Source organism: Strongylocentrotus purpuratus, unplaced genomic scaffold, assembly GCF_000002235.5.
Source record: "Strongylocentrotus purpuratus isolate Spur 01 unplaced genomic scaffold, Spur_5.0 spur5_scaffold_5, whole genome shotgun sequence".
In the NCBI taxonomy this organism is placed as follows: Eukaryota; Metazoa; Echinodermata; class Echinoidea; order Camarodonta; family Strongylocentrotidae; genus Strongylocentrotus; species Strongylocentrotus purpuratus.
The window spans coordinates 32,976,519-32,999,701 of record NW_022145611.1 but is presented as its reverse complement, the minus strand read 5'-3'; the positions used below and the strand labels follow the sequence as shown (position 1 = coordinate 32,999,701).

Below are 23,183 nucleotides of genomic sequence, written 5' to 3'. Positions count from 1 at the left end.
AAAGAGAAAGAGAAGGGGAGAGAGATGAAATAGATGAGGTTTATAAAAAAAAGGAACTCTTTTACTTGTAATACACGTAATACTACAACAAAAAACAAGCAAAGTCTTCATTTTCTTAAGAACTTGACTGACTTTTTATTCTTGTTTGTATGCATTATACAAATGAAAACATGGCCACTTTGACATGGGGATACAGAGGTCTACTAGTAATTTTGCATGCACATAATCTTGCAAGTATATCATCAGTCAAAACAGTATGTCAACTAGTACTCGATATCTACCCAATTTCAAAGAAAACAAGAATACCTTCAATTTTTTTCTTCTTTTGTTCCAAAAATTTCACAGACTTGACACAGTAAAAAGCAAAGTATAACTACAGCATGTACATAAGAATCTCACCTTGCCACAACGGTGAGCTTGTTTCTTTTACAAATAAATAGAACGAAAATGTGGAAAGAAATGAAATACAGTGGTAACTTCCCTAAATCAGTACAAATAGTCTTTGGTTCATTATTCTATCCTCTTTCACTCAAGAAATTGTATCTTTTATCTTCAAGTTTTGCTTTTTGTATTGAAATAATGCTTACTTTTGTTTAGCATTTTCCGATATCTGGTAAAAATGCAGTTTTAATCCAGTGTAGCCCAATCCAGCATATAAAAGTAATTAATTACAAGGATTCAACACACATGTAAATCTATTTTGATACAAGTATGATTATTTTGTATGAATCAATTTGTGACCTTGACTATAAAAGCATTGCCCTTTTTAATACAAAAACTGCTGAATTACAGATTTCAGTTGAAAAATAAGGATGGTCTTGTGACTTCTCTGGAAATAAAACCATCATTTTTTAAAGTACTAATGATGGTAAATTATCAAAATTCATGATATATTTCAGCAGGGTTTTGAGAGTTCAATGCAAATCAATTTGAATACATGATTCTTTAAAAACAAAATCTGAATTCATAATATGGGAGACTCTCTTAGAAACATTTGAATGAACCATACAGATTTATCTTCATTTCAAAAGTGCAGATTGCAATTTTGCCATGAATACCTTGCTAACGGTGACTGTCCAAAAAGAAACAATGTATTACACAGTAAGTGCTCTTTATAAAAGACAAATGTACACATATATACAGTTTAGGCTTTGCAAGCATAAATAAGAATACATTATTACAAAGATAAGAAAGCATGATAAAATTCATGAGAGTGACAAGATTAATATCACCAACTAGGCATCCTCTCATTATTAAAATGCACATTACTTAATCATAAAAGACAATAAATTAAAAAGTTAATAGAAAGACAACATCATCATCCTTATCTCATTCAAATTTAAGAGGGTATTAAGTCATCCATCAAATAACAATTAGTACAATTTATAACATAACTATAAAGCAGTATGAATCGAAACTATTTGCATTTTTATGAGAAAAATGACAAAGAAACTGACTGACATTTGTTTTAAAAGTTCCAATCCATAATCAAAAGTTTGCCAATTAAATTTGCTTTCAAGGTTGAGTTGATAAAGTAAGAATGATTAGGCTTTGCAAATTAAGTCGGGTGGGTTTTTGATTTTACTTTATATTCCACAGCTTATTAATAATCTGAGAATATCTAAATTCCTTACATATCTGAATGCATCAAAATCCAAACTCACTGAAAGTATGGAGTGGCAAGACTTGAACAAACAGTGTACAATCTTGAACATATAAAAATGAAGAAACACTTTTTATAAAATTGTTTGGACTATTATTTCTTTCATATCCAAGATCTATTTCCATTCCTTTTGAAAGCTTTTAAAATATATTTGTTTGAGGATAAAGCAGATGCTTCATGCTTTCTTTTTATTGTTAGTGTATGACTGTATGTCAATGACTCATGAAAAACTGTGTCCTCAAAAGCACTCATTATGAGGTTAATATTCCTGCTTCTTAAAGTTTGCTGAATGTTTTGAACATGTTTGGTCCCTCTACAGCATTGCTGACTATACATTAATATGATTCAACCAGTATACATTCTCCAACTTATGTTTCTTCAAGTTACAAATATGAGAAATATTTTGGGAAAAGATTACTTTTTACCTCATTCCAAATAGTAACATTTTGATAAACCCATTTAAAATCACATAACCACAAAGTACTGGATATCAATTTTTAAAAAATCATTAATAGTACTACAGTTAACAAGATAAGGGATTATAAGAACTTATCAAGATAAAATTGAAGTACTGCTTCTTTCATTTGGTATAAAAAATCTTACATTGAAATTATTTCACTTGGAAAAGAGGTGGGGAAAATAGCAATAATAATCATGAAGTATAAGTACAGGCATAGTAATGGATTTTTAAAAAAAATTACATAATTGATATCAAGAAGAATGGAAGGAAGAAGAGAACATTTCAAATAATTATTTGGTTCTGATAGATTATAACAGTCAATGGGCAATTACAGATACGTCAAAGAATAAAACAATCCACATCTTGGTTTTTAATTTGTTCCATTAGCACCTATCTCATTTCACCACAGAAACACTGTTATGGTGTAAACATATTTGGCCCATGTATTGCAGCATAGCGAGAGGAGTACAATTACTTCATTTTTATCCTTGAGGAGCCTGAGGGGATAACTAGAGATACATTTCATTTGTTTAATCCAACATAGGTGACTAATTTCAAATGTGAAGAAAAATTATGCAGACGGGCGGTGAGTTTTCATATTCCTATTAAACACCTACTAAATCAAGTCTGGTCCAAGTGTATTTGGTCTGGTTGGACATTCTGAAAGCTAACTTGAAATAGACAGTACAGATGATAAGATGAAACTCTACTTAGGATTCACAACCTTTCACGTTACTGACATTTCTGTCTTACGAACTATCTGGATCCAACTCAACGATGACTAAAATACATTTTATTTCCAATGTGACTTTAAATCACGTACATGCAATCACATTTTTTTCCAGGAGGAACTTATCTATATATGTGGATAAAAAACTCTCTGAAAAACATCATGGAAGCATCGACTATCAATTGTTCATATCAACTTAATTTTTTCCATTAATAGTAATTTGAGTGCAATGAAACATGTCATAAGAAACCAGATCATGAAAAAGATACATATATTCCTACAAGGTAATTTGTCTATACTACTGGCAAACAGGTGCAACTATTTACAGATATTCTTTCATATTTTGTGCTTTGACTATCTTTTAGCCTGTCCTAGCTCCTGCAGTGCAATGAGCTGTTGCATATTCATTAAAAGTCACACATCTACAGGTATATCTAATACTGAATACTAAATGAGGCATCACTCGATCTACTTTGTGTCATCAAGTTTTCTTCTTTACTCTAGATTGCAATTTACACACTTATAAGAAGAGACTTTATGATGATATAGTATTTTCCATTCACAGAATCAAACTTTGAGCATTTCTATTAAATTGTCTGGTAATTCCCTCTCCCTAAAAACCCTACTCATTTGAATGAAACATTTATTGGATAGAGAGATAGAGACTATAACACTAATTGCTCTTGTATACATCAGGTTGTAAGTATTATCTCTATCAATTCTACATATGCTATACCACATTATAACCAGACTTATCTATTCTGCCCTTTGGGGATTGCCCATCCATTCAAGTTTCACATGTACAGTGCTGCCCATTTGACATATATAGATGAAATCTAAATACAGAAGTCCCATTTCTATGTCTACATTAAAATTTGAAAGGGATAATAATTAAAACTTGAGTTGCTCTTAGTTCCATAATTCGGTACAAAATACTGGACAAATTTTACGATACATTAACACAATAAATACAAGTTAAAACATCACAAACTTTCATCTTCATATCATTCCTTATTTTCTCATATTATCATACGATGTTTGTAAAGGAGGATGGATTGCAAACATAGACAATTCATTTACATTTTTGCATACATTATTATTTCTAGTCCAATAATTTGGTTTGCAGTCCTCTCAAAACTTTATTCTTCTTTTGCTCTATCAAGCAAAGAAAGTTATTAGCTTTTTAGAAGTCTACAGACTTGATTTCTCACTACCAAGCATTAATCTGCATTCTGCATGACCGTTGAGATGCCAGCACATTGAACATTCTCAAGTTTCTCCAACTGTCGGAGTAGATGTGCATGCAGATCCAATGCTCTTCTTGTCTTCAGAGAGCCTTGACGTCACCGAGATATTGCATAACTGTGACTTGTACTGCAGGTAGGTAGGTAGGTACCTATACACGGCTGTCAGTTGAAATACGTCCAAGATGGTGAGTGATCTCGGAGAAGGTATGACGATCCTTAGGACTATCAGCCCAGCATCGATGCATCATCAGCTCAATCTCCTCCGGTGTATCAGGTGGTGTCTCCAGCATCAACTCACCATCTATCATGGCTCGCATCACCGCATCATTATCTAGCTGTGTATAGGGCAACGTGCCCTGGCTGAATACCTCCCACACAAAGATCCCATAAGCCCAAACATCACTCTTGGCTGAGAGCTCATCCTCAAAGATGGCTTCAGCCGGCATCCAGCGAACCGGGATGAGCTTCTGGTGATACTCATGGTACTCTGGGCGGTAGAGATCTTGACTTACAGACATGGTACAGATCTTCACCTCCATAGAAGGTGATAGAAGACAGTTACGAGCAGCCAGGTCACCGTGGATGAACCGATTAGCTGACAAGGTCTCCATGCCTAGAGCTACTTGGTTGACTATGTCTATCTTCTGACTCAGGGTGAGAGGAGGTGGGACGTTCTTGGTGCCGTTCTCACCACGTGTTGCCTGCAAGAACTGCTTCAGATCACCCTGTCATCAAACAAAGCAAATGACCATCAAGTTAATTTACATCAACACATACAAATACAAAATGAGTCCATGGGCTAGGAGAGTATAGATTATCTGCTCCAGTATGGAATTATTCTTTATGTACAATATCAGAATTGGCTTTCCCTCACGCTTTCTTCGTGTTATCAGAGCTGCTTGAAAAAAAAAAAAAAAAAAAAAAAAAATTAAGCTTTTGCTCAATATGTAAAAATGTAATTTGTTAGTTCAAATTTTTTTTTTATAACTTCTGAATCTTCATCCAAATCCCTTCTAACTCATGTTTCCGGTCTAGCTACTACAATCAACTTACCCAATCTAAATACTCAGTGATCATTAGTTGTGGTTCAGTATCCCTACACACACCCAGGAGCTTGACGATGTTCTCATGGTTGAGCTTGCCTAACATCTCGATCTCTCGTCTGAAGTCTAGCTGTAACGACTCCTCTTTGGTCTCCAGAGCTTTGACCATCACTGTGGTAGCCTCCTCACCATCTTTAATGCCTGCTGCCCTCGATAGGGTCACCTCACCATATGCTCCATGACCTGAAAGTATGAGGTGAAAGTTTGATTACATCACATGTCCACAGCTCTCATGATACAACAACTATATCTATCTATAGACCAGCAATACCAATGAATGATATAAAAATGATATTATCATCCAAAACAACATTTTTTAATGATTACAACAATAAAATATTGACATAATTCAAATAGAGAAACTGTCACAAAAATGCTTCTAAACGTCAGACTGTCTTCTTTACCATGTTCAATGCCCCATCCCTGCCTGAGAAAGGGACTCCAAGACTAGCTATGCTGGATGCCTTTTTACAAAATTCATACTCGCTTTTTCTTAGAAACCCAAGGTGAATATACAATCATCAATTATTCATGAATCTCACCCCATTGACAAGTTCATTTCCCTGCACTCTGGATTTATGAACATGATATCAAATACAATAAAAAAAATCACAAGAAACCAATTTTTTCAATTCAAACTAGCAATGACTATTTACCAATAGTAGTGATGGTCTGCATATCATGTTTTGGGAACTGCAGCTTGTCATAGCTCCCTCTCTGGTGGTTCTTATTAGGTGTTGGATTCAATGCTATCTCCCCATCAGCAACCTTGCCATTCTCTCCCTCGTGATAATCATTCAGCATCCGATTGTTCGCTCCTCCTGCCACCATTCCGTTGGGCTTCTCCATGTTCTTCATCTTGCGTCTGTATCGTCGACGTCTCTGACGACACCATAGCATGAGACCGACGACCAGGAAGATGTAGGCCGCGGCACACCCTACAGCGATGGCGATGGTTCGGGTCATGACCTGAGCTGGTACAGGCACTTGGTCAGGAGGAGTACCCTCTGCAATCATAAGAAAACATGTTTATGAAGTATGAAGTTCATGGATGCATGGCCTACAAGATGTAACAACATTAAGGGGTTGTTTAAAGACAATAAGCTTTAACAATCAATAATATTTCCTTCTCTTATTCACTGTGTTCTTCACATTCACACATTTCATTCTCAATAATTCAATTTTAAAAATGGTCGGAATTGCTTTCAATTATCACATGAAGATATACCATGACTGATGATGAATACAAATATATGCATCTTGCCCTAACCACAGTGTGGCTATGCTCAGTTCTATAAAGGTATCTTCTCCCTGCTCTGGGGGGTGTTTCACAAAGATCCTAAGTTGAACTTATCTCTAAGTTGGACTTAAAAAATATGGAAAGCCATTAGCATCTTTGAAAATATTTTGTAAAAGTTATTTTGAAAGGCATTCATTGTTTATTGAAATCACTCATATTTTCTATCATCAAGGAGATTTCATGTTCTGGATGTGGAATTAATAAAAAGTCTAAAATACTTGAATTTCTGCTTTTGAATATATTTCATTTAAAGACTCCAATGGCTGTCCATAATTTTTAAGTCCAACTTAGGGTTAAGTTCTACTTAGGATCTTTGTGAAACAGTTAACACCCTCCAGATGTTGATTGCAGCATTTCCCCGCACATCTCTGCTATCTGCCATTCTAGTACACTTAGTTAGTGTTGTGTTAACAACTGGCCTACATCCCTACTACTACTGACAAGACACAAGGTGACATAAGACTTACTCTGCACAGTGAGTGTTATCTCTGTGGTATTAAGCCCAGCATCACTGCCAGCGATGCACTGATATCTGCCAGCATCATTAGCATGAACCTCTTGGATGATGAGGGTACCATTGGGTAGATGAGTGAAATGCTCAGGGTAGTTCATGATTGGTTTACTAATCCATGTGATCGTTGGTTCAGGATCTCCATGAGCTGTGCAGTCAATCTTGAGAGAATAACCCTCAAATCCTATGGTGTTGTTTGGTATGATCACAAACTTGGGTTTCACTGCAGATAAAAGAGAATCAAACAATTGTATTTTGCTAGTTTCCATGGTGTAGATAACGTTAAGTGATCTACAGCTAAAACAGATCACAAACTACAGAAACTTCTCTTGTTTTCTCATTTATCATGTTATCAAGTTATCTCATACAAGTACCATATGGCATCTTTCTAAAATCATTATTCACCTCATGAAATATTTTTACAATCACTTTCCATTTATTTGTTTTGACATTCAAATCAGTTCATATAGAGTTTGATATGCTCGAGATGAAAAGCTTAGTTCTGATACATGCAGGTCATTTGACACAAATAAAAACATCTATCTCTGATATGAAGATCAAAGCTTTGACTTACCAGCTCTTTACCAGTAGATGCAATATGAATCTAAGCTTAGACCTAACAAAACTGAAAATTGACAGCAGTATCAATCATTCCTTAACTAGTCAATACAATATAAAGTTTCTACGTACCGACTACATCGATTCTGACGGTGGTATTAATCCTCTCCAGACCCGTGGATGCAATGCAGATGTACGTTCCAGCATCGCTTGCTTCAGCAGGGTTGAATTGCAGGACTCCTGAGTTAGGTTCTGAGATATGATCTGGCCATGTTCCTATTATACCCTGCTTGTGCCATGCAATAAATGGTTGGATGCTGGCTGTAGCGTGGCACACTAGACGGTTCATCTCCCCACGGTCTAAAGACGTCACAGCAATAGGACGTGGATTGAACTTCAGGATAGCTGTTAGGTACAAACATCAATCATAACATGTGGGTCATTTAATTAGCAGAAATATAAGTAATTAATAATAATAATAATAATAGGCATTTCTATAGCGCTGTCTATCTAGAAATTCTATTCTGAGGCGCATTTATTATTACCCCGGCTTTAGCCTAGCTGCCATTACAGCGCTCCAGTATTTTAATTTCAAGGAATTAATTCCTGCCAGGTACCCATTTACATCACCTGGGTTGAGTGTGGCAAATGTAGATCAATGTATTGCCAAAGGACATTAGTGCCATGGCGGGACTCGAACTGCAGACCTTGTGATCAACAGTCCGGCGACCTATCCACTCGACCAATACCAAGTAAGTATATAAATGTTGAATACTGGCCAAGCAAAAAGTATCTCCTTGTTTTTAATATGTGATGGTGATTGTATCAAATGGTACACCCCACCAAAGCAGTGAATGGGTGAACTACATGTCCACGACAAGAACCTAAATGTACCCTTACACTCAAGATAAAAAGAGATTGATGTCGTTTTACAAACAATGGTACAAAGAGAAAACTCTCCATTCTAAATAAGTCTTGATAAGATTAGTTATTCTGATAACATGTCTTATTGAAAAGTATGACAGAGTTTATAAAGAAAAGCACTTAATCTAAATAAACCTGACTATACCATCTAGATAGCATCTGTAATTTAATTTTTGAGGGGGTCAGTTATTCCAACACAACATAGACTGGAACCTAAGAGATCTAAAAACTGCAGCCTCAAACTAGATGTGTAGACCTGGAACTTGTTTTACAAAAAGACAGTTAAATAGAAAAATGACTAAAATACAGTCCTGATTTCAGTACATTTGACTTGTTAAGAAAAAAAAATAGTTACATATGTTTTGCAGTTATTACTGATAACTAGTTTTATGAAACACCTAGGGCCCTGATGATGAAAGAACAGTGCATTACCTTTGACAAAGATGTTAGCCGATGCAGTTTTGATGCCCGCTATGGTCCTAGCTGTACATGTATAGGTACCATTATGTCGAGTCATTGCACTGTTGATTACCAGCGATCCATCAGCTGACACCTCTATGCCTTGTTTCTGTATATCGTAAGAAAAAAAATGTCATGATATACAAGAACAGTTAACTAACATAAACAATTCATCTAATGAAAGGCAACATGCTCGTAAATTCCTTTTTTGAAACCAGGAGGGCGTTATAATTCCGTAAAATGAAATGATGTAACGCCCTTCTGACTCCATAACAGATGAAATAATGTTGGACGGTGTCATCATCATTGATATCATATGCTATGGATTGACCCTCATGTTAAGTTACCTGAATATTAATGTTTGATATATCATTGGATGCATTCATACCATTTGTCTAACATGCTTACATGCTGAAATGAATTGAAATTGAAGAAAAATGTGGGAAATTACTCTACAGCTGTATTTAGCTAAGCTTGTATACCTGTTATTTGATTTACAGAACCTTTAGTTCATAAATGGCAATGTGACTTTGGAATGATTGAAAGTATGATCCTTAATGCGCATCTCCCCATAAAGCTAGAACGCTCACCGCTGCACATGAATCTTACTAAGTACATGATTCCTTACATTTGTGATATCTCTGGTGCCAAATGTCCAGCTGATTGTTGGTGTAGGAGTACCGGTAGCATTGCATCGTAGTGTTGCTTCTTCTCTCTCTCTGATGTGAACATCTACAGGTCTGGTTGTAATCTTGGGTGCAGCTGGAGAAAAATATAACAAATACAGGTTTTTGTTTATTACTGAGCTTACAAAAAAAGAAATTCTGTCTCTGTTTTATTTCTATTACTTGATGGCGTTTTCCTTGGGACCTCGATAAAAGAGATTTGAGCTGTTGATGGCATTACTAAAGGCCAATCTTCAAGCAACATGCTCAATTGTAGTTTTCACAAGAAAAACATTGGATGGGCGCGGAGGGGGGGGGGGGCTCTGATCATCTGAAGCTTTTCCATGTTCGCCCTTCTCCGCCACAGTTCTTTTCTATCAGTCCTAAAGAACATGGTGCCTTGCTTCAAGGTCGCTACTGTTTAAATTCCCACAAATCAGACTTGTTTAATTAACCTTTTTAACTAAACAACATCATATGGTAACTCATATCTTACAAACGAACAAATCTAAATAAATCCCCTATCATAAATATAAATAATCTAAAAATCCAGGATATTCAAACAGGAAATACAAAATTTCGGATTACAGTAAAAGTTCAGAGAGAGATCTCTCATTTTAAAGACTCACAATGTTCAATCTACATTTAATACACTGCTTTACAAAGATCCCTACTTCAGTTCATTCCTAGGATATTTATGATGATTGAAAGAAAAATGCAACGCCCAAGACTCATTATGCCAGAAGGCCCAGATTATCTCAGATAAGATCTGTTCTACAAGAGACTGGTATACTTACTAGCAACCACTACTTTGAGTATCTGGGTTGTTTTGCCAGCCATGTTACTAGACACACATGTATAGTTGCCTTCGTCAGATTTCTTGATAGGATCAAAGACGAGAAGATTCTTTTGCTCTTCCACACGAACCCTCTTAGTCTTAGTCCCATCTAAAGGTACCTCACGTAAACTAGGTTTCAGCCAATGTATAGAGGGTGTAGGAATGCCTCCCACGTCGCCTGCTGGATAGGAGCAGTTTATGGCCTTTGTGTCGCCTTCTGGAATCAACTGGGCTTCAAACTCAGGTAGAGGGTTCACGGCTGAAAGAATACAAAATAGAAATAACATCATTTGACAAAATTAAATCAGAGGAATAAATTTTTTAAAACATGAATCAGTTTTAAAAATACCTTCTTCCCACTATTTGTTTAAAATAGAAGATTGTACGGATAGAACATGAGAGTGCTCCTTGGGATAAGGGATCAGCCAAAGATCTTCTTACCTCATAATCGACACAAAAACAAACACCATTGCCTGGAAGAATATAACATTACTGATACTGAAAAAGCATGTAAACATCTGTAAACTTGTCAAATTAAACATCCCCACTTAAAGCTTTTTGCTATGATGTATGGATTAATCAAAAGAAGGAATTGCTATACATGGTATCACATGATCATATTGAGAAACAGTCAAAATGAATTTGCATTTAAGCTCAAGCATATTACAGATATATTTGCAGTTTCATGATCCTACATCCCTCCTTCCCTCCTAAAACTTGCATGCTACCTCAAGGAATCCAAACATATTGAGCACCACTACCCAGTGCACAGCCTCTTGACATAAAGGAATAGGCAAGATGGAATCAAGATTACATCAGGGAAAATCTTTTCAACTCGATACCTGGCCCGATTCAATCAAGAATTCATAATCAATATTTTGGGGGCATGTTTAGATGCCAAAAGAGGAGGTTTTCAATTATTTTCTACTTGTTGTTATACATGCATTGTGTGAAAGGTAATTCCTAACCTTTCTTTTCGTTTCACCTCAATCCTATTTTCTTCATGCTGTAACTCTCCTTATCATAATTTAGTTTTATTTTCCTAAATCCAATCTTTTAATCCACATGCATTACAAAATGCTATGATTTCCTGCTGAAGCTACATTTCAGTTTCAGTTTCAGTTTTATTTTTCATTCAACAGAACAGTTATTTTGACAGGAAATCAGGTATATACAATTCAACATTCAATAATATTTTACATATACTTCAATCAGGACTACTTGAGGTGTAATAGCTGTTTGACATTCATAATGAAAACCAATAACTTCAGTAAAAACTTATGCCGTTTTAGGGGAGGAGAATATGACTTGCTTTTTTAGATTATCTGGATCATGTGATAATTCACAGGTAGAGACTTAAAGTGATTGTAAAGCACATGCCTAGATCCTCACAGCCTGGGTTGTGTCGTTGGTGTGTAAAGCTAAACCAGGAATGTACACTTCTGATGAAAAGAAGCGGAGGACATTAGAGGGATGCCATGAATGTTGTCACTAACAGACAGCTGTTCAGAGTTTGGATATCCCAAGATGCCTTGCTGGGGTGGGTCAAGTTATTGACCTTGCCGATGATAGAATGTCCTCTAGGGTAGTACATAGTTGTGGGTTGGATATCAAACAAGGGAACACTACTTCTACTATACATTCAACCTAGGCTAGAGCTAGGAAACAAGGCAAAGCAGATGGTAGCTAGGAAGCTTATCTCATGTTGGTTGTATAAACAATGAGAGCGGGGAATATGGGAGAGAATACTAGAAGACATCTGTGGAGATACCATGTTCGATCTAATATATTGGCCAGAACTCCACTACCTATCTTAATGTACCTGTCTAGGTGTGTCTTTCTCAGTTCATTATGTGATTGGTAAAGAATTTATCAAAATGTGATCAGGATAGCGAGAGAGAGAGAGAGCCCTATAGAGATACAGAGAGACAGAAAGAAAGGGAAAGAGAGAAAAGACAGATTAATAATGGAAAGAACAAAAGAAAGGAGATTGAGAGATAAGTATCTCTATTTTTGTGTATGACCAACCAATTTCAAACTGAATTTGTAGGAAGACAAAAGGAGCGATTCCCTCCATTTTTCTGTGACAGAACACTGCAACTCTAGATACATGAGATTGCTATATTCTCACTAGGAGTATAAACTAATCATGACACGGTTGAGAGACAAGGTCAAGGTCTATGACCCCTATTCATAGGAATAGATGGGGAGAGGTAGGGGTTATGGGAGAATGGAGGGTACAGCCTTTTGTTTGGTTTGACACTATCTTGACCTCAAGTTCATGTACAGTGGTAGGATGGCAGTTGAAATCGAGGAAACACATTTCTTTCCTTCCAACCTTTATATCAATGGTCTAGATCTTAGCTATTTGGAGTGTTTGCTAAAGATCAGATGTCGCCGTACTTGCAAACCATTACCCTTTTTACTGACACAAACACCCTCTGATTTGATCTCGTTCTTTCATTCCTGTGAACTGACCTGCGACCTTTGGCCTGAATATATAAATTGATTCACCTTCACCTCTGTAATGGACCGATCCACCTTGATGAGACTTTCGTATTTGAGTTCTATGATTCTACCTCTATGATGTCCTACATACAGCAGAGATTGCCCAGGTGATGATAATTTGATACTGTCTGTGACTTATACTTCCGTACAGCACAGAAAGCTTTTTCAACATTAATGTAGCTTGTGGTAAAGTTTCTAACTGCCCCTCCCCCCCCCCCCTCTCTCTCTCACACCTGAATCAACACCATGGATTTGTGGTTTGCTCTCCCTGATAATGATCTTTACTGTGTCAGAAAAGAAAATTCCAGGGATTGCATTCCTGCATAATATGCACATTTGATGCGCACGTCTTTGAACAAATTCTGGGTATCGAAAGATATTGGCTACTAGGAGTAAACCGTTATCAAATTGACTTATATTTTAATAATAATATCAAAAATAACTGTTTCTTATAAAGTGCTTTACCAATTACAGCTTAACTGACCAAGGCGCTTATGCAGTATTATTACCCCGGTCACTGGATTCTATTACCATCCTGCACTTTACAGTGTACACTCTTGCCTCCCTTGGGAGCATTCCAGCCCGTCGCCCTGTTAACGGACGCATACATGCTAATCAAACAACTTTGATTATCGCATCCTATCAGATACCTATTTAAAACCATGGTGGAAGGAAAAACGTAGATAAATTGCCTTTCTCATGGACAAAGAGTAAACACACCTCTTGCTCTTTAAAGCAGATGTGAACAATTGGCAACATTTGGGAATAACCTGTTTGGAATATCTAAATCCTGAACAGAGATACTCACTTGCTATGGTCAGCCTGGCGCTGGCAAACGGTCGTCCATGAGGGCTGTCACATACACACTGGAACTCGCCCTCATCACCGGCCGTTAGATTGGCCAGACTCAAACTACCATTACCTATGATGTACGTCCTAACAGACAGACAAGACAAAAAAAGAAAAGTGAGAGAGAGAAAAACAATAATCATAAAGATAAAATAACTTCTTTACGATATCATGTTACTTCTTAAAGTAGAACTAATGTTGCATGCTACTGTTTTTTTTATCATTGATACAGACAATTTGTGCAGTAAAGCCCCTCTAAAGTGTTTGGAGCCCTAAAAATTTAATGGCAAAATTTCACCTAAATCATATCATAATTTGAAAGAGGCTGCCATTCAAAACTTTTTGAAACAAATATATTTGATGTCAAATATTGATGGAAAAAATACACAATTTAGGTTTTCTGCGTACAACAGAAAATCTAAATTATGTATTTTGGGGGCAAATTTGGGGCTCTCATCACTTTAGAGAGGCTTTAAAGAGAGAAAATGGATATGTTCAAGAAAGTTATTTGGGAAGGGGAACAACTAACAAAAGGTTTTATGGTATGATTGCCTTACACCTCTACATGTGACCGTTACATAAGATAAGAATTAAAATTCTTCCATATTATACACCAAGACATCATATTGTTGCCTGGCTGGCAGAAGGGCGTTAGCTCGAATTTCAGGCAAAAAAAATGAAGCGTTAAGCAGAAGGGCATTAGCACTAAATCGCCTCAAACTTTCATAAAAACTGACTGATTTCCGAAGAAAAATTGTGGCCGTGTTCTACTATAATATTTCTAATAGTCTTTTAAGTTTTAAACCAATTTTTGGGACGGAAAGCAGTTTAAATATAAAAAAAATCTTTAAATGTGAATAATTTGAAAAAGCTAACGCCCTTCTGCCAGCCGGCCGACGATATGCTGGATGTCTAATAAGAATTTGATGATGACAAGTAACTCACCCAGTTTCAGTGTCATTCATGAGTTGTGGAGGGATTTCACCACCAGCCTTGCTAGTAGTATACCATTCTACCGGTGGGGTTGGGTCTCCACTGAACTGACAATGGAACATGATGGAATCTCCTAGAACACGTATGGCATCGGTAGGTGCTACTTCAACAACAGGAGTATTGGAATCTGTATCAAGAAGGGGGAAAAAAAACACACATGATTAAAATTAAATACAACCCAATGGTGATAATTGAGAATGAGGTTCTCAATCTGGCAAGTCTTCTCTGATCTAGGTAACTTCTAGATGAGGAGGAGGCAAGTGAGTCAGTAAAGCATCTGCTTGTTGAACCATAGACGTAATTTGTATTACGTCTATGGTTGAACCAAAGAACGTAGGTTTGAATCCAACTCAGACAGATGACTGAATAAATATCTAAGCTTCAACCACAACGTTTAAACAAGACATGAAAGGAACCCAATTACATTTCGACTTTAGAAAGTCCTGAGCATGCATTGAACCCAAGAACCCATTGAACCCATCGGATTTGAGTTCTCTGTGGAGGGTTTGTGGTATATCTTCTACATCAACTCCTCTAGGCATTAACCCATAGGATGCTGGCAATTTGTTTACCGTATTTGCCGGCGTATAGGCCGCAGTATTTTTGGAAGAAAAAATATCAAAAAGTCGGGGTGCGGCCTATGCGGCGAAAGAGTAAAAAAAAGTTTGTTTTTTTTTTGTTTTTTTTTTTTTAGTTTTGATTTATGGCGCTATGCCTGGCAATGTCTCCCAGCTCAGTAATCAGTGTTGACTCACCACTCGGAAACTACAACAACACTAAAATTTGTCTGTCATCTTGGTTTGAAAGTAATCTTTCTAATAGATCTCAATATGTAGTTTATAATAATAATTCCTCAATTTTTTTTATATAAAAAATGGTGTTCCACAAGGTACTATCCTAGGACCTAGTACTCTTTTGTTTTTAATTCACATTAATGATCTTACAAATTCTTCTAAAAACGACATTGTTACTATTATTTTGTGACAAGTTTACAAGCACAAATCAGCGCCTTTAACTGCACCTCGATGTTAAATGAAGGTCCTTCCCCGCGTGGGTTTTCGACAACAAAACAACAACAACAACCAAAAAAAAAAAAAAAAAAAAAAATTTTTTTTTTTTTTTTTTTTTTAAATGTCAAAATCGGGGGTGCGGCCTATACGGCGGTGCGGCCTTTACGCCGGCAAATACGGTAGTTGACTTTATAATCCACAATTATTTTTTAAAACATGAATAAGTCTCCTAATCTTTGAAAAATAGGACACTTAAAAAATGCATATGCACTTTTAGATAAAGAAAAGAAACAGTTGATGTAGTATAGCAAAAAAATTGAAACAACTTTAACATTTACAGTTGAAAAATATCATAAGGGACTATTAGACAAAGAAGCAATGTACTTCAACATCTATACCTCCCCAACCAAACATACAGAAGCACACAATACCAAGTGTTTTTTTTATCATTCCCAAATAACTCAATAGCATGGACAATGAAATTAACCGCAGACGGAACAGCCAATTATCTGTTGTTTGCATTTCATAATAACAAATTTGGAAACACGTTTTCTCCATGTGATAGAGGACATAATTGAATTGAGTGGTTTATGAACTCTGGATGAAATGATTTCAAGAATTCAAGGTTACCATGCTCATTCAAACTAATTCAATAGAATCAGATCCCTCTCTCAATAAAAATCCATGATGAAGAAATGGAGAAAATGATCCGAAACATGGACGGTGTAAGTTACTTTTGAGATGAATAGCACACTCAAATATCCTATTGACGTCTTGGAGTTGTGCATTTGAGAGCCTGGCGAAGGCCTTACAGGCCCATGACTCATATATGGTGGGGGTTCATCTATTCTATGACGCGAGTACTAAAAGGCATATTGGAAAGAGAGTGAGTACATGGTATCATGAAAGATTCATGTACAGGTCGGAAGAAGAGAGACAAGTATATGCACTATTCCACAGAAATCTGAGAGAATTTGATAAAAAATGAAAGGGAAAGGAGGTGGAGGGAGTAACCCAAGAGTGAGTCACAAATATATTCAACATTTTAAATGTCAAATAGGACATCGGAGCAGGATAACAGAAAGAGGGCAATATTTTCAACAGTGTACATCTCTACATACCGGTATATATGGTACTTGTTCCTCACATTAAAAATGAAACATAACAAACTCCATATTACAGAAATAACACTGATTTAATTTCCATTGGAGGAAGAATCTGTAATGATTTTGTTATACGCAAAATGCAAAAAATAATAAAATAGTGTTGACTCTTTAATGCAATCATATGCATATACTGCTAGAATAAACCTGAATGATTCAATCCATTTACATTAAAAGTAATGTGCAAAAATATTGAAATATTCATGTATCATACAGAGCATATTATTTGCATGTGAACTCTTCAGCGCTACCTTTTGTTACTCTCTGACTAGTACTAATGGCTGATATTGTGGTAATGATGAGACCAATTAATCAAATAAAGTGCTTGACAAAACAAGTAGCAAGGCAATCTACAGAACAAGTGTTTTTATTGTAAATAGTGTTTTTATTGTAAATAGCTTGTAGATAATGTTTTAATTGTTCACACATTAGAAATGATTGATTCACTGAATTTATTAAATACCTTAATGACTAATCAGTGATCACATACAATTCCATCACAGGAACAAACAACATTCCTTTAGAACAAAAATGTAAAACTTGCAATTATAGGTAGAATGAATTGGAAAATTATTTTGAATCACAGACACTGTGCATATAAATTATGTTGACCTTTTTGAAGCAATAAAAGTGGCTGAAAATGTCCATCTCTTAAATTTGTCCATAGGCGGGTACAGACTGTCAGATTCAATAGAGAGGGGATATTTGTCTGGTTTAATCATGCAGAATGGATAGACTTGCTTAACAACCACTCAGCACAACACGCAGGAGATTGAGCGCATGCGGTATAGAGCGTACTTCCGCCCATTATCGTTACAATTGCCTTCCAAAATATGACATGGCTGACATACAGGCACATACTCCGCTGAGCATGACTTATCAACCGAGGCATACATTAAATGTTTGCAACCGGTTGGGTAACCTGGACTCTAAACGCATCTTACCCCAAGCATGAGTAAGCCTTCCCTGCCTGAGGGCATCTTTCTCCCATCAATGAAGGGGAACTGCAAGCCTAACAAACATTGGTACCGCTGCCATCCTGCTACCCCTCTGGCTACCCCACTGGCTGCCCCCATTGGATTGGGAGTACTAGCATGAGACCCTAACAAGTTCTAAATCCTAAACGCTCCAATTTCTATTCCCTAGGTAAATGCAAATTGATGAGGAATGGGATTTAACATGGTTGTTATACATTCTCTGGGACCGGGACTAGACCAGAGAACATGGAGGAAAGTGTAATAAGCTTTAAATTTGGATTGATGGGGGAAGACTCAGGTTTCTTTTGAGCCGAGGTAGATTAAAGACCTGGGTAGGGGGTTCCTTATATGGCTGCTCTCCACCACAAACATCTATGGAGGAGATGTCTGACTCACAACACTCAGCTGCTCCTGCATACATTCAATCAGAACCATTCTTACTCCTATATGGTAACTGTTATCCAAAGTCTCTGCAATGCTATTCTTCAGCATGATCATCATTACTATGCAGCTATGAAGTTAATCAATTGACTTACCAGTAGCAATTATTTGCCAACACAATATATATCACACATTGTGAGCCCTTTTTATTCTTTCTTATAAATGTTGCACATCTTAAAAATGATAAACAATTTTGGCAGAACTTTAAAATGTTTGCATTGAAGAACTAAATATCTTGTTTTTTTCTTCAGGTTTTTTTTTCTCTAAAGAAAGGGTCCATTTGTTAGCTCATTTTAGCATGCAGAGACACGCACCTAATATTGGATACTGTATCACCATGTCTACTTGCATAGAGCCAGGCCGTCTCAAGTAACAATAACATGTAGCTAACACTAAAATATATTCAAGCATTCAATGCACGTATACACATATTCCCTAGATTTGATGGGATAGGATTGCATGCATGGAGGCTTATATTTATATTTGATATAATACATGGCGAGATCGACTAAAAAAGAAGACAGATAGTCTAGATATATATAAACTGCTTCAACAGATAAAGATATTGATGGATGCATTATCAGATGTTCTAGAATTTTGCACAAGTATATTTGCATATTAATGATTCCACTCATGCTGAAATTATTCAATTCAGGAAAAAATATATATTAACCGCAAAATCTTCATATAAGAAAATTTGAAGAGAATTCACTTAAATCAAGTGAATTAATGTTGCATCCAAACCCTGTTAATGTACCAGACAAATTCCTTCATAATATGGCTTGTATGATTCCTATGATGCAAGGGTAGATTGATCATTGTTTCCTCCTTCTTTTTCTTTTTGAATAAAATGGTCCATTAAAAAAAAAAAATACATATATATGTGAGATTAAATAGTATTCCAAAGTTTACGAATAACTTTATAAGAGTTATATTGTAATAGAAATGGACGTTTGAATAAATGATTGATTGGAAAAAAGAAACATAAAAATGCATGTGTCCAATATGCTTTGTTATGAACTCTGCTGTGCAGTTCTCCAACACAAAGGGTTTCATCTCTGACACTCAATATCCCAGCCAAAATACCAAGCATACAGGTCATTTCAATGCAAATTGCCCCTTTTAATGGCCATTTTATCACCCAGGGACCTGCCTCCAAGATGCTGCTTGGTTCACAGAGGAGGCAGATAAAGAACTTGAAGAATAGCCTGAGGAAGAAGCAGGTCATTCACATCAACACACACACACGCACACACCGTTATATTCACGTTCTTGTCCCTTCGTAGCGATCATAACGGTTACGCTCACACATTATTACTAATGTACATACACCTGATTTAGGGTTACAGCCCTTTATATTGGTACGTTTAATGAAAACACTTTTAATTGAAAGGCTTTCTTATTAATCATCCCTGTTTTATTAATATAATGTTACTACTTTTGCTAAATATATTTTGCTCTATGATTTTCTTCATGTAACCCCTCCCCATCCCTTCTACAAACATCAGCTGATATACATGAATACCGCTTTCCTTCTTCATTCATGCTTCCTTTTATTCTCTCTTTATATTTTAGCATTGTTAAGAGCAAACAACTCGATAAGCAAGCAACAAAATAGATACTGTATAACTAAACATCTGCTATAAAAGCCTGACGTTCCATCTAAAATATTCCATTAATGTTTAATGTATCTCCTCTGGATGCCAAGCATGTTTTAATCCCATTTTTTCTCCAATTTCAATTCAATAATACCAATTTTTTCCCTGTCATGCATCATTTAACATTATATCTTAGAGTATTTGTTGTTACAAAGTATCCTATTAGCTGATCGATATTCTATCATGCGATACTATAATTTGTGAAATGTGCATGAGTGTGTAATTTTTGCATGGTATTCATGTAGTGCATGTACATTATGTTGCATTTGTTGTAATTATATTGCATATCTATGCTCGACTACACATACCCATTGTTTAATTGTTTTCATTAATTATTGAAAGAGATGACTTGAGAAGGAGGAAGCATGAGATTAAAAAATGCCCTTCATTTCGCATGAAAAATACTGTACAGTTCATGCATTTAAATAAAACACATTCACTCCAGACTACAAATTGTTATCATATATTTTGTGACATGGAACTGGGAAGCATGCAATATTTACTTAATATCAATGTATGAGGATGTGACATCTCATCTACCACTTCTTCTCTTGGAATACTTCCAATCTTTCTTTATGATAAAGATATCTGTATTTAGATTGACTAATGTACTCACAGGTGGAGGGAATTGTGATAATTGAGAGCTGTCTATTTGTTAATGAAAATATAATTCATGTGTGTAAACAAAGATAACTGCTGATACAGACATCATGAAGAAGTATGATTCATAACAAGACAACCCTTTGGTGGATCTCATCCAATTTGATTTGACACCCCTGTGCAGTAGATATTTGCACTACCAGCCTCTTAGCGACAAGCATAAAAATGAGCGAGCGAGTTGTCATGTAGATAGTAGAGCAGAACTAATGCTTGATATTGATTGGTTGAATACTGATCAATACATCACTGAGCCACATCACTAGATAGTATCCTTTGGGTTAAAGTCTGTCAGATATTAAGCCATATAACGGTTCTGACCTAATTAGCTGGTAACACCAGTTATGACAGCTGGAAGCTTCATTGATTTCTCTGCACTTTTAGAAATAAAAATTTGTTGCATTATATTTTTTTTCAGATAAGCAATTTGAAAACCACTCCTCAGCCAAGATGATAAACAAAGAATTTGTTTTCATCTTAAAACTTTTCAAGAAGGAAAATAATTCTCACGCTCGTCTTTAATCATAAAAGACTTACAAAAGTAACAACTGCTACCACTTTGCAATCTTTTCAATACTCAATACTTTTTGTAAAATCAGAAATGTATAAATGACGTGATTATTTTACAAATAGATTTAAATATGCAGTCATTATAAGCTGCACACAATTATATTAGCGCATTCAATGTGACCCATTAATTGTGCATTACTTTGGATTGGTCATGTGATGTCACAAAGCTTATCAGTAAGTATGTTGTCTTAAAATGCTCAGTTGTGATCTAAATATGTGTTAGGACATTATTAATTTGCATAGTTAAATGCTAAGTAAAATACTGACTTAATCCACATACTGAATTGAATATGGCCCTAGATGACTGCTGCATTTCTGTTTTCTATAATTCCAAAATTAGCTTTAATGTCAAGAAATATATGAATGTATGACAGACATAAGATAAGATTATCATGCTCTGTGTAAAAACTGTGCAATAACCAATCTAAGATATGCTGCAAGTCTTTGCCTAATGGCATCATAACAAGAACCAAGAATCTGCAATATGATAACAGCTTCCCACTTCTTCAAAGCGCCAAGCTGAATCATGTCTAGATTCTACCTAAGACAACAAATAACAGACTTCAAAGCACCCAGCCGCATCACAGACAGTCATATCTGATCGTCATATCTGCTCATGACCTTCTGACATTCTATGAAACATTTCATTCTTGTTCTTTATCAGGTTAGCTGGCTAAAGGCTGTGTCACAGACTGAATACCACAGGCAACGGGAGGGAGGGAGGCAGGGAGAGATGATTCATACATCGATCATAAAACCGACCATTCTGAACACTATGAGTATGAAGAGAAAGCCATGCTACTAGATAATTCATTCATATTGACTCACATCATAGCTAATAGTGAATGAGCACAAATCTACCCCTTCTTTGTCTTCCCCCATCTCCCCTTGTAGTTTCTATCTACATTTACATAATAAATTATACAAGCTTTTATTAATTCACCACAATTAGAAGAAGAAGAAAAAGTCAACAATAACTATCCTTCCTAAATAAAATAAAAAATATAAAATTATTTAAAAGAATTTTTGTCAATGGTACTTTGATGCGAAAATATAAAAATCACCATCAAACCTCATTTAATATTCATTTAAAGGATTTTCAATATTACATTTTCTATATTCCAGCATTCCCAATTCTAAGCATTATCAAATTAATTTAATGAGAAGGATGTTGTGTTAGATTTACAGAAATCTCACTGAACTTACCAACAATGTTAAACTGGACATTTTCTGTGCTGGGCATGGAGCCTGCTACATTGGTCGCCATGCAGGAATAGATACCACTATCCAGGGGTGTGGCGCTCTTGATCTTCAGCCTAGTACCGCTGATATCAACGTTGGAACCAGCGACGACTGGTGTTTGGTCATGATACCAGGTGACCATAGGTACGGGGTTACCGCTAGCCCTACAGATGAGGGTAACCTTACCCCCTTCTTCTACATCCTCCGGTAGATTGGGTCTGTTCAGCTGCACACGTAACTCTTCTGAGATCCCTGCAATATTAACATAGGCAAGCATGCTATTATATTTACTTTCATGCTTCCATTAGTTAACATCTCATGCATTGAATATGGTAACTATATTAATAAACATTTAAATGCAATAGTCAAATGAATGTGCTCAGGTTAGTAATTTTTTGACAATTGTAGCACAGAGTTTTGGCATTCCGTTTAATGCTTCAATGGTTAAGAATAAGATGGCATTGAAAAAATAATCAAGGTGCATATTTCAATCTTTCAATTTCATTTATTTCCACAGATTCATAAAAGACAATATAAATTACAATTAAATAAAAACATTAAAACAAAAGATGAACCTGCAGAGGAGATGATCAAAAACCACAGAGGTTTATCAGGGATCTCCCCCTGCTTAAAATTACAATATTAAAATACAATGAT

At 35.9% G+C, this 23,183-nt stretch overlaps 1 protein-coding gene across 1 annotated transcript; it reads right to left on the bottom strand.

The window, feature by feature from the left end:
• Positions 1 to 110: 110 nt before the first annotated feature.
• LOC115919085 (inactive tyrosine-protein kinase 7-like) lies at positions 111 to 22,818 on the bottom strand. The gene is made up of 11 exons (XM_030999497.1): positions 22,491 to 22,818; positions 14,761 to 14,935; positions 13,775 to 13,902; positions 10,418 to 10,717; positions 9,584 to 9,717; positions 8,929 to 9,064; positions 7,705 to 7,977; positions 6,971 to 7,237; positions 5,860 to 6,210; positions 5,154 to 5,386; positions 111 to 4,825 (listed from the first exon to the last, which is right to left on the bottom strand). Exons 1-11 carry the CDS (start codon positions 22,801 to 22,803, stop codon positions 4,250 to 4,252), a joined length of 2,886 nt encoding a protein of 961 aa, XP_030855357.1. The 5' UTR covers positions 22,804 to 22,818; the 3' UTR covers positions 111 to 4,249.
• Between the last annotated feature and the right edge of the window lie 365 nt (positions 22,819 to 23,183).

Bases quoted from the DNA above. Each gene is read 5' to 3' on its own strand.
- LOC115919085 (XM_030999497.1), bottom strand. From the start codon at position 22,803: ATGCTTGCCTATGTTAATATTGCAGGGATCTCAGAAGAGTTACGTGTG. The intron at 9,065-9,583 runs GTAAGGAATCAT...TACGATATACAG, and splicing joins GCACCAGAGATATCACAAAT to AAACAAGGCATAGAGGTGTC. The intron at 7,978-8,928 runs GTAATGCACTGT...TGTACCTAACAG, and splicing joins GGCTAACATCTTTGTCAAAG to CTATCCTGAAGTTCAATCCA.